Below are 12,275 nucleotides of genomic sequence, written 5' to 3' on the forward strand. Positions count from 1 at the left end.
CCACCAGGAGAAGGCATGGCTTCTCACCATGTGCTCAGAGCTAAGTCATCAGAGAAGAAACCCAGGACTGGAGAAGATTATAGAAGGCAATGGGTATGCACTCAGGCATGTCAAGGGCCTGAGTTTGAACTCCAGCTCTGCCACTCACGCAGTGAATGTTTTGAGCTCCCCAACCTCAGTTTCCTCATCTGTAAAATGGGGGTATCACTTCTTACCATGCAGAGTGGAGAAGCTCTACTTTACGAAGAATGCCAACTAAAAAATACGTAAGGGATGGTGGAATTTTAAAAAATCTTCACTTGCAATTGATTTGGGCAAGGATCATCACCAGTGGATGCTAAGACTATTGGGTAAAACGTTGCTGGGAAACGAGATGGTCTCAGAATCTTCAAGTATCAACTCCCACAGATGAGTCATGACCCAGAAAAGGAAAGGGTAACTTTATATGGGAGAGAGCTGGAGGAAACCACCTTAACCAAGCGATGAAATTGAGAATCTCAAGTAAAGCTGATAAACCTTGGCTCCTGACAGCACTCACAGAGAAGGGCGCACACCCCCAAGCTGATCTCTTGCCAAAACGTTTAATCAGAATCTAGTTATAAGGACACAATCAGACAGATCTCGGTTGAGAGGCATTCTTCAAGACACCCAGCCTGAACTCTTCAAAATATCAATATAGTGAAAGCAAAGAAGGCAAGGAGACTATTCTAGAAGAGAGGGGGCTAGAGAGACATGACAGCAAAATTCAATGCCCAATTCTTGAGTGGACCTTGGATCAGGGAAAAAAAGCTATGAGGGATATTTTGAGGGGCAACTGGAGAAATTTGAATGGGGATTGTGTATTAGACAATCTTGTGTCAATGTTAAATCTCTCCGATGTGATTATGGCCTTGTCATTCTTTTGGAGAACAAGTGATAAAGTATTTAAATGCTTTGGTGTCTACAGTGTCCTCACATGTGGATCAACAAAATAAATATGCATGTATTTATATATTTATTTATACATGTATTTAACTATATATAGAGAAAATATGGCCAAATGCTTTTAAAAGGGGGTCTATCCACCTGGTGATTGACTCTGCAAGTCCTGATCCCCAGGGAAAGTAGTGGCCCTGAGCAGCTAAGGGTGGAGGGGCCCAAGGGCCTGTTTGGAAGCTGGTTTGGGGGCTGGAGAAGTGAAAGGCTCCGATATGAGTGGGAAGAGGCTAAAGGCAGTATAGGGTAGACAGAAGACAGGGTTTAGAGGCTAAGACCTGGGTCTGCAGTGAGTCACTTAACCATATTGTGCCTCAGATTCCCTCTCTGTAAAAAGGGAAGGAAGGCGCCTGCCTCATGAGGCTCAGGTGAGGAAACAGGTGAGAAACCCTTCGGTGGGCTGGAGCCTGCTGCTGTGGGTGTGGACACGCCTGTCACTACTGTGGGCCCAAGAACACAAGGGAGCGGGAACACGTTAAGACAGGCAGGGGAGTGGACCTCACTCTGCCTCCCACCCCGGGGATCCCGTGTGGATCCCAGAAGGCTGAAGAGCCAGGGCAGGCAGGGCCAAGCCTTCTCTGCTGCCCTTTGTTCTGAAAGGGGCCTCCTCTCCCATCAGCCCTCCAGCAGCAGCTGGTGGAAGACACGCATTTGCACATCCCAAAGTGTGCTGGGAAGGCAGTGGCCAGGGAGGGACTTGAGGCCAACGTGTAAGTGACTGAAACCTCCGCATGGTCGTGTGTCTTGTGTCTCTTATGGGACCACAAGTCCCTGAAGGCTCCTGCTCTGCCTTAACTTGCCCCCACCCCACCCTGCATGGCTGGCCACAGGCTGTGGGCCCTAGAAATACTTGTCATCTCCAGGAGGGCACCTGGGCTCTGGCCTGGTCCTACTTGGTGTATAACCTTTGGTGGGTCACCTCCTTCCTCTGGGCCTCGGCTGACCCAGGATCCATACAATGGGATGATCTATCTCTGTGCTCCCTCCTTCCAAGGGGAGGCAACAGCGCAGAGGCAAGAAGTCATACTTTGCACACGTATGTGTGTCTGAGTCCTTTTGCTGTTTACCTGAAACTATCACAACATTGCTAATCGGCTATGCCTCAATACAAAGTAAAAGTTTTTTAAAAAAGAACTCATCCTTTGGCATTCATGCACTCTATGTTCTATCCTGACGCCATTGCTGGTCATTAGGAGCCTTCACCCCTCACAGCCTCTGTTACCTTGACCATGAGATGGGGGTGGTCATGTCCAACACCCAAGGTCATTGCTATAAAGTGAAATAAAATAGGTACCAAGAGCTGACATGTGGTTTATTGATTTATTGTCTCTCTCTCCCACTAGAGGGGCAGCCCCACAAGGCAGGGACTTCCTCTCCTTCCCTTACACCCCAGCACCCCGGATGGTGCCTGGTGCTCAATGGGAGCTCCCTAAACCACCATTGACTGCCTGGATGGACAGAACAGGTGGTTGGTACGTGATGGCTCCCTCTGTGGTTCTCAAATGTGCTGAGACATAAAGCATTCAGAGTTCATGATTGTTGAGAAAGTAAATTCGGGGAAGCAAGAAGTAATCTTCAGGGCTGGTCTGTCTGTCTGTTGGCCAGCAGAGGACACCAGAGAAGCTGGGTTTATCCAAACCAGGGACAGACATGATGTGCCCACAAGAGCCAGCAACATGCATGAGTGAGGTGTGTGTGTTGAGGTGTACTTGGCAAACTAGGGAGCCCCCATGTATCCTGTCTAATAGGGCTCCCTCTCTCCAGTTGACGTGGGCAGGGTGGGAATGAAGGACCAGCATGCCCGTGCAGCTGATTTTACAAAAGAAGCCAGAAATCCAAAGGAAAACAAATCACTTGTAAAGGAAAAACACAGGGACTTCCCTGGCAGTCCAGTGGTTAAGACTCTGTGCTTCCAGTGGAGGGGGCAAGTGTTCAATCCCTGATGGGGGAACTAAGATCCCACAGGTTGTGCAGTGTGGCCAAAAAAAAGAAAAGAAAAACACAAACAAGAGCAAATAAAACTCATCTTTGGGCTGGGAGGGGCCCTCAGTACAGCCAAACCCTCTCAGGTGGTGTGGGCAAAGGGAGGGAGGGCCCAGTGGAGCCCCTGGAGTAGCCTCCACGGGGTCCTCAATTCTCCAGGCCCCTCAGGCAGTCCCAACCCCTGAGACACAGAAAATGCTGACATGCTGTTTAGATCGGTCCGGGTGTATCCAGACTTTGGGGCTCCCAGGTCCAGGATAGATCAGCTCCCGTCACTTGGCCCATGTCGATGCTCAGGAAATATTCAGTGAAAGGACCTCTTCAGTGTGACTTCGAGCACAGCCCTCCACCTCTCAGCAGCATATGCAAAATGGGTCGTGATGTGGCCGCGCCTACCTCATAGGGAGAGTGGGGAATCGAGGGAGACTAGAGGGACCAAAGTCGTTCCGGAGATCAAAAGTGCTTTACAAATGCCAAGTGTGGTCATCCTTGTTATCATTATTATCATAAGCAGGACAGTTTTTCCAGAGCAGAAGCAGGGGCCTGGGACCCGGAAGAGCCGAGAATATACAACGACTTCACAAGGAGGATCGGATGAAGCCCGTCGGAGTTTGTGCTCAGAGAAGATGCTGCTCACCAGCTCCAGGACAGAGCCACCCAAGGGACATGGAGTCCACCAGATCTCTTCCCTGGCCACCTGGTGTCCAGTTCGTGGGGACCCCAATCACGCCAGCTGTATTTCCCCAGATATACACAGGCTTCCAGCAGAATACACAACCCCCACAGATGCTGCCCATAAAATATAGAAACTATATAAATAACATAAATATTTTCTCATATATATCTTAGCTATATAAATTATTTTCTTTTGCCCTAAAAACTCTATATATATGCGAGGTAGACAAAAAATACCCTGTGAATGTTTCCCTTAATGCTATAGAATGAGTGGTCAGTGGCCACTGGTCCCAGGGGCCCCAGTTGGGCTGAGATGGACCTTTGGGGGCAATTGGAAGAGAAAGGGGTGGGAGCAGGGGAGGAAGAGAGGAGAGACAGCTGGACAGCGAGGACCTGAGAGGCCGAGGGGCCCTGAACCGCATCATCCTGGGCTGGGTCAGTGTTACTGGCCGGCCGTGGCCTCAGTCCCTCAGAGTCTACCCTTTATCTTCCTGCCACCCCTGCACTGCTGGCCATGGGCCTGGGGTGCGAATGGCATTTCGGAGAATCAGGCTCCCCCTTCCTGCTGCCTCATGCCTCAGGGTGAGCCATGGCAGAGGCAGAGCTTGGGTCTCATAAGGATGGATTGGGCAGGCAGAAAGAAAGTCTTCATGCAATGGAGGCATGGAGGGAACTCGGGAGACAGCCCTTTCTCCTTCTTCTCTTCCTGCCAAGATGTGGGCCTGCTGCTCGGGTCAGCAAAGTCACTCTCGGGAGGGGTCTCAGGTCAGTAGGGCTTTTCATCAGAGCCTCTGCAGCCAAAGTCCTTCCAGCATCCCTCAGGAGGCTGCATGATCCACCGAAGACAGGGCAGGGTCTCCTTGCCCTCAGAGATCACAGGGAGCCCCCAGGAGCTGCTTCCTGGGGCTTGCACAGACGGTTTCTCAGCACTCGGCTGATTCTGAAGTTTCCTGTCCCGGCAAAGGGTCAGCAACTCTGGGTTCAGGGAGAAAGGAAGCTGACAGAGGGCGCGGCAGGGCCAGCAGAGCAGCCAAGGGCGTCCCGAAGGAGGTCACTTCCTCCCGGCTGGCATCAGGCCCTGCTCTGGGAAAGCACATGGCTTCCAGCAAAGTGACCCCTGCAAGGTCTGCATCCTGATCCAGAGAGGTGTGTGCTGCTGAATGAGAGCCCTCAGCCTGGCAGGTCCCAGGGGCGTGCCTGCATGTTGGAATGGGGAGGCCTGTGTGTACCCATGGGTAGTACCAGCTCCTCTCGCCTCCCTCCCAGGGCCTTAGTAGGTAGCCCTGGAAATGTCCACAGTATCAGAAGGAATTAGCAGCCACTTCTCTTCCTCAGGTAAAAGCCAAGGTGGAGGGCCCTTAGTAAATGAAAGGGGCCCCCAAAGAGCCCAGCTTAGCAAACACTTCCCATGTTCATAACTCCCGCCCAAGCAAAAGCCTGAATTAGATGAGTAGCCGTAGAAGTAGAAATGTAACTGAATCAAAACTCATACACCAGCTCTCGTATATCACGCCAGCTGTGCAGGGCCTCACCGCACAGGGCGACCCCAGCTACTGGGAGTTGACCCAAGTGGGCTTATGGCGGGGCTGAGAAACTGAGGGGGTCTCTGTCTCCCTGGGCAACCTCGGTGTACTATCTGAGCCTCACCCTGGGGACTGGCTCGTCTACTGGGCTCGCGTCCACTGGTGTTTTTACTGAGCAGCGCTGGTTGGGCATGGGTTACTCAGCTCTCAAGGTGAGAATGAGGGCTGGTGGAGGCATATTTTAAAAACCAAATCACAAGGATCCAGGGCACATAGCTGACTCCTGCTTTCCTTTCTCCAGACCAACGGCTCCAACCACCTGGCCTTTCCTCCCATCTCTAGCACAGCAAAGCTCCAGGGTGGGGAAATGAAGGCATATGACCCCCGGGGTTGACTATCACCTGGGTGGGGCCTGAGGGCTGACCTGACCCATCCCAGCCTGACTCCAGCCTTCGCTTCCAGCTGACCCTGCCTCCCTGGGCCTTCTTGGCCCAGAAGTTCACCTCCCAACCTCTGGCTGGCTTTAGTCCACTAATCCCAGGATTCATGATGGCGAGATGTACTCGCTCTCCTCTCTAAAACCTCAGTCCTGCCCTCCTCTGGGTCTCCCTTAGTTCCCTCCACATCCTTTCCACTCTGCCCTCCTGCTCCAAGTCCTCAACCAGGCTGGGGACCCTCAGGTTCAGGGGTGGGGCTCTCCTTGCTGAGAGCTGAGAGAGGGGAAGCCTGATGGGAGCCAATGGGGAGAGGCGCATGAGTGTGCTGGCACGCACGTGGATGATCATGCGCATGACACGTGCTCCTGCCCGGGTTGGCGGGAGCGGGAGTTGGCGGGGGAGCGGCTGGACAGCCGGCTGGCCTGGAGGTGGCCCGGTGCCATGGGAGGTCCTGGCAGCGCCTGGCTGGCACACTGGGCAGCGGGCCTAGTGCTTACAGGTGTATACAAGCTCCTCCCGCACACACTGCTGGCACTCCACGTAGCAGCACCACTGCACCTGGCAGTGGCAGGAGAAGGCCGTCAGGCGGCTCTGGGTGTCGTAGCCACGCCCGCAGCACAGGCTGCTGCAGCTGGCCTCGCGGGAGCACACCCTGCCCCCTGTGCCAGGTGAGTACTTGCTGGGCCGGCAGAAACTGGGCGAGTCCTCCATGTAGACCAGGTCCCCAGGCCGCGGCGCCGGGCCCTTGCTGGGACTGCCTGGTCTGGCCGGTGCCCACAGCTCCAGGCGGCCCAAGGCCTCATTGCTGGCACTGGACACCTTGACGGCTGAGTCGTAGCGCAGCTTCAGCACCTGGCCTGTGTCGCGGAACGGGGACAGCTGCTTCCAGCAGGTGCGCACGGCGCAGGAGCCTGACACGCCGTGGCACTTACACGTGGTCCGGAGGCCACTCTTCACGGCCTGCGAGGAGAGGCAGGAGGGAGGCGTGGTCAGGGGCCTCCAGGCTGCAGCCCCCGGAGTGCCAACTGTGGCCGGGGAGCCGCAGGAGGATGGGAGAGGACAGGGGAGGCCCACATGAGGCGGGCAGCTAAAACTCAAGCTGGCCCATGTGGCACATTAGTGCAAACTAGCTCTAGGCACCCCTTCTCCTGGGCAGAGACAGTCTGAGGACCGTCTCACCTTGGTGAGAGCAGCGGGGGCTGGATCTCACCCCAGCACCTCCCCGGGCCCAAAGTTCCTGTGGAGCAGACAGCTTGCACAACTGAACACAGCAGCCCTGGTTTACACCAACTCAGTGATGGGAACACAGGACACAGAACTCAGTCTCTTAAAGAAATGGAGCCCGAGCTTCTCCCAGCTTCCCGGTCCCAACAGACCTGGATACTTTTTACCCTCCAGTCTTTCCACTGCTGTGTGACCTCAGCTAAGTCCCTTCTGTCTTCCCATCTGTAAAATGGAGGAGGGCCAGGGGTTGTACCAGATCAGTTTTCAAACACCATTGGCTCCTAGGGCCTCCAGGAAGGGCAGTGCTTGGAATGGAGACCCTTCTCCAAACACGTTCCTGCCTCACCAAGCCAGGCTCCCACCTGGTACTTGACAACAGTCCAGAGTAGATGCTCAAGGAACACTGGTTCAAAGGATGAGGTTCATCCTGGACGGCCTCTGTGTGTGTCCTGCAGGGGGGTAGGGTGGGTACTGGCCTCCTAGAGACCTGGCTCCCCGGCTCTGCAACCAGCGATGCACTCACCTTGATGCCCACGTGGGTGTTGTGGGCGTCTGCCCGCGCCCGCAGGTCTTTGCTTCCTCTCTTGGGCCCCAGAAAGTTGTTCAGGAACTTGGTGCTATACTTGAGGTTGTCACCACACACACCCCACTGCCAGGCTTGCCGGCTCTCGAGGCCCGGGGAGTCATCACAGGTGCACCGCTCCATGCGGCCAGCGCTGCAGGCCCGGGCCAGAGTGTGCGTAAGGGCGGCTGCGGACACCGCATACAGGAAGGCCGTCTCCTTGAAACCTGGGCCGGGCCGGGGGGGGGTGGGATCGGGAGGGAGGAGGAGAGTGGGCTCAGGGGCTGTGAGCTGCCCTCTGAGGGTAGACAGGCTGGAGGGAGGGGCGTGTTACCCCAAGGACACAGTTCAGGGCACTTGCCCTGTCGCCCACCCCTTAAACTCAGGCTGCAAGTTGCTGTCTAAATGGAGCTTCCTGTTCCCTGCGGGGTGTGTGCCCAGGTTCTCAGGGCGGCAGGATGGGGGACTGCTTCCTCTACTGAACAGATGAAAACACAGATGCAGAGAAAAGTGACTTAGGCGCCTGGTGAGCGCTAAAGCTGGGCTAAACCACTGATCTTGACTCCAAGGTGATGCGTGAGCAAGTTGGACCAACCTGTTTCTGAGCTGGGTTCATAAAAGCAACGTGGACTAGGGACAGGGGCCTGGGGAGTGGGAAAAGCAGCCCTCCTCCTCTCGGTTCTACCCCCCCCCCCACCCTCCTGCTCCAAGCCTCCTCCTCCCTGTTCTCCTCCCCGGGCTCCTTCTCCTCACCCTCCTCCCCACCCTCCTCCCTACCTCTCTTGAGCAGCCCCGTCCTCCCCTCCAGGCTGCAGTTCCAGCGCTCATGCCGGAACTGAAACTGGCACTCGAGCAGGCTGAGGTGTGCGGCATCCTGCAGGGTCTCAGCCAGGCCTGGCTCCCGCCGACAGAGCTGCTTCTGCCGGCGGGACAACTTCAGGAGGTCACACTGCTTCAGGTGGGCCCCGCCCTGTGCTGGGGCAGCGGTGCCCAGCCCGGGGAAGGGCGTCAGGACCTCCCGCCCGGTCAGGCTAAAGGGAGCAAGAGAAGGGAGACCAGTGACCCTTGGGGGTTGTGATGGAAGGTGAAAGATGACAATCCCTAAGGATGGGGGGCAGGTGAGGGGAAGGGGGCCTTCTTGGGGGCTGCGTTATTTGGCCTTCTGGGAAGGAGGCTGACCCCATTTTACAGAGGAAGAAACCAAGGTGCTTAAAATAAGGGTGAGTACAAGATTTCAAACTCAAGTTTTCTGGAAGCCAAAGTCCCTGCTCTTCTTATCCACCTTGTTTCCCAAACTTGCCGAATCAGAAAAATCATATGGCATGCTTATTTAAAATACAGATGCCCAGGACTTTTCTGGTGATTCAGTGGCTAAGACTCCATGCTTCCAACACAGGGGGTATGGGTTCAGTGCCTGGTTAGGAAACTATGATCCCACATGCCACATAATATGGCCAAAAAAAAAACCTTTTTAATTAAAAAAATTTTTTTCTTTTAAACTCCAAAAAAAAAAAAAAAATACAGATGCCTAGGATCTATACTTAACAGTTCTGCTTCTCTTGGTCTGGAATAGGGCCTGGGAATCTGTACATTTACCACATTCCCTGGGCAGTGCTGAGAATCAGGGCAGTTTGGGAAATACCGTATGTAGTTATCAGCTGCTTCCAGGAAGGGAGAGCCATGTTGCTAAGGGGGGGTGGTGGCAGAGGGATGTAGCCACTGAGAAGGTATCCGGCCAATGGCCCTGGCATCCCTCTCCCCCTTACATTAGGTAGCTGCCCAAGTAACACCAGGCCAAGCTAACTTGTCTCCACAATCCCCATAGATCTTTAACCATCTGGCCACTCCATGTCTGCTACCAAGAGATACTTGGGGAATACCTGAATGGATGGAAGATTGGGAGGATGGGGAGATGAAGGAAGAAGGATGGGTGGATGGATTGACAGGTGGACGCAGATGAAGAAGCTGCATTTCCATCAGGCTATCAGCCCCTGAATTCTTATTCTGCTGTATCTGAAGTCCAGGAATGCTTCAGTCAGGCTGCCACGTTCCAGTGGCTTGACTGTCACTTCCTAGCTGTGTCATCCAGAAGGATTGATTTTTCTCCTCTGGGAAGTGGAAAGAGTGATCCTCTCCACCTCCTGCACTGCTGGGAGGATTGTATGAAAAGTTACTAACCACAGAGTTTTGGACTTGCTGTTTCACTTTCCCCTGGCTGGAGTTTCTCAACTCTTTCCTCTTGCAAGATGCCTTATTCTCTAACCTGGCCAGAATCTTCCCATTGTCCAGATAAGGAAACAAAGGTTTTAGGTTTTACAAAGAGGTGATGACTAGCCCTCTTCTCACAGCAGATCAGCAGCAAGGTGAGGACTACAAACAGAGCTCACCTTTCATCCCCCCAGAACCGATCCATGAGATGTTTCTCCCAGTTCAAGTTATCTGCTGTTTCCTGGACCCTGGTGGCCCTCGGTGTGGGTGGAACATATACATCAATCTGGCAACCAGGATGCAGCCCCTTTCTGGAATATGCTGGCCTTATAACCACGGGAAAAGATCAAAGGTGGAAGCAGTGCTGGCTCTTAAGCTCCTGCTTGGATGTGAGACTTGTCACTCGTGCTCAAGCACCACCAGCCAAGGCAAGCCCTGTGGCCAAGCCCTGAGTGGTCAGAGAAGCCCACATCCCACAGAGCCAAGGGCATGGCTCTCCTGTTTGGAGCCACCTGCCCCAGCTAGGACATCTGGCTGGATGCCACACCCTGCCTGTCTGCCCCAGGGAGGGTGTGGGTCCTGGCCAGGCCCCAAGTGCCCCCAGAGAGTACCTGTAGATTCCAAATCCATCAGGTGCAGCCAACCCAGTGTGGAGCATATCTCCGAAACTCCTGAGTAGAGACAGATGCTATCAGGCTCCTCCTGGCCCAGCCTGGCCCTGGGCTCCCCTCCCAGACAGGGTGAGGGCAGGGACCCGTTAACCATTAATCTGGGGGCAAATGGATAAATTTCCAGTCCACCAGGTCTACACCCAAACCCCTCCCTGCAGTCTGGCAGGAAACCCTCCTCAGAGCTCAACCCTTGGCAGGTCCAGAGCAGAACCTGATGTCAACTCCAGCCCAGGAGGCCCCACCCTGACCAGCCTCCGGTGTGGAGGGCAGCTTGGGGGCTGCAGGAGCAAAGGGCACAGCAGCCATCTAACCCCTCAAATGTCTTCCTCCCCACACCAGCAGTGGGTGTGAAGGACAATTTCTGCTCAGGCAGTTCTTGTGTTTCAGAAATTGGGACCTCCCTTGTAGTAGTGATTGACAGGTAAGAGGACAAGCAGGGAATGCTGGGAATTTGGGGCCAACAGGGCTGCACATCCTTCAGGGTTTGTCTTAAATGACATTTGCATATTATTTTTATATCATTAGACCTATATTATATAACTTATATTCTACTACACAATATTATCTACCATGGTTTTGGGTTTTTTTGGCTGTGCTGCATGGCTTGTGGGATTTTAGTTCCCAGTCAGGGATTGAAGCTGGTCCCGGCAGTGAAAATGCTGAGTCCTTATCGCTGGACTACCAGGGAATTCCAATATCTACCATATTTTGAGTGCTTATTACTAAGTCCCTTAAATTACTCTTGCAGACACCTGTTGGGTTGGCTGCCTACCTGGTCTTTCTACCGCCATGGTTACCCTGTCAGCCATTTTATACCATGTGACCTTGCTCTGGCCTGTTGATTGGACCACTGAGGATCACATGACCCAAGCTGGGCCAATCCATTCTTTCTCTGGGAATTTGGAATTTGACTTAGAGCAAGCACACAGTTGCTTTCTCTCTCTTTCTTTGGGTGACTAGGCTTGTAACTCAGGAGGTACAAAGAGAAAGCTGATCTGAAGAGAAAGAGAAAGTGACTCAAACACAGAGAGAGAAGCAGAAGTAAGAATGGGAAGGAGAATTTCGGGAGCTTTTCAGTCCCTGGCCCCAGAGTCTTCCTGTGGTCATCACTGTTCTTGCTTGAGACACTTCTGTCTGTAGAACAACATCAAGGCTGGGAGTCAATTTGTCTAATTAAGGGTGTCATCCCTGATCACCCACCTCCTGACAGCTGTGGAGTACCACACTCCCTGGGCTGTTCTTGTGAGCTCAGTTCAGCAAACACCTTTTCCCCCATCAACGGTTCCTTGTTTTTTTAATTTCGTGTAATTGACCCTGTGATTGATGGCCCCAGGAGTCCAGTATAAAGTCGGTTAATTTTATTAGCAGTAATGACACTTAGTAGCGATTAATGGTCAGGAAAGGCAGTCAACCGCACAGGAGCCTCAGGCCACACCGGGCTCTGGTCTGCCCAGGGTTGCTCTCAAAAAGTACCCCCTCACAGCCTCAGGGACCCCCTTAAGGGCCTAGGAAGACAGTTGAGAGACATACCACCCAGTTTCCCTTTTACTGGGTTGGCCAAAAAGTTTGTTCAAGTTTTATTGTAAGATGTTATGGAAAAACCCGAACGATCTTTTTGGCCCACCCAATATTTGTTTTCTATGTTGTAGTCTGGGATCATTTTTCCTTTGAAGAAAGAGTACTATGACATTAAACTTGGAAAATACTTCAGCTGGTTTCCTTAAACAGTGCTAGTAAATGCTGTAACACATGCCCTACGGATGCCAAGGTATCTGCTAGAGATGGTTTCTTCTTGGACCTCAGGAGAATTATAGGTGTTGGAGGTTCCAGTCTGTTCCAGGGTCCATGGGCATGATCAGTTCTCCTTTAAGAAACCATCTTTTCTGGCACCCCAGGCCTGAGAACCCCATCCACCAGGCCCTTCTGCAAAAATCTCCATCCCCCACATGTTAGTTGAGCTCCTTGAGGTTCAGATGAACAATCAGAGATCAAGTAAGCATCAAGACAAAACCTGTGG

General features: G+C 53.2%; 1 protein-coding gene across 1 annotated transcript; it reads right to left on the reverse strand.

Annotated features, from left to right (window-relative positions):
* Positions 1–231: 231 nt before the first annotated feature.
* WNT9B (Wnt family member 9B) lies at positions 232–9,061 on the reverse strand. The gene is made up of 4 exons (XM_024981153.2): positions 8,976–9,061; positions 8,157–8,524; positions 7,341–7,606; positions 232–6,553 (listed from the first exon to the last, which is right to left on the reverse strand). The coding sequence occupies exons 1-4, from the start codon at positions 9,059–9,061 to the stop codon at positions 6,080–6,082; spliced, it is 1,194 nt and encodes a 397-aa protein (XP_024836921.2). The 3' UTR covers positions 232–6,079.
* Between the last annotated feature and the right edge of the window lie 3,214 nt (positions 9,062–12,275).

Source organism: Bos taurus, chromosome 19, assembly GCF_002263795.3.
Source record: "Bos taurus isolate L1 Dominette 01449 registration number 42190680 breed Hereford chromosome 19, ARS-UCD2.0, whole genome shotgun sequence".
Classification (NCBI taxonomy): Eukaryota; Metazoa; Chordata; class Mammalia; order Artiodactyla; family Bovidae; genus Bos; species Bos taurus.

Bases quoted from the DNA above. Each gene is read 5' to 3' on its own strand.
- WNT9B (XM_024981153.2), bottom strand. From the start codon at position 9,061: ATGGCTCTCCCTTCCTGGAAGCAGCTGATAACTACATACGGTATTTCC. The intron at 8,525-8,975 runs GTAAATGTACAG...CAAATAACGCAG, and splicing joins AGCACTGCCCAGGGAATGTG to CCCCCAAGAAGGCCCCCTTC. The intron at 7,607-8,156 runs GTAGGGAGGAGG...GGCCCGGCCCAG, and splicing joins GACGGGGCTGCTCAAGAGAG to GTTTCAAGGAGACGGCCTTC.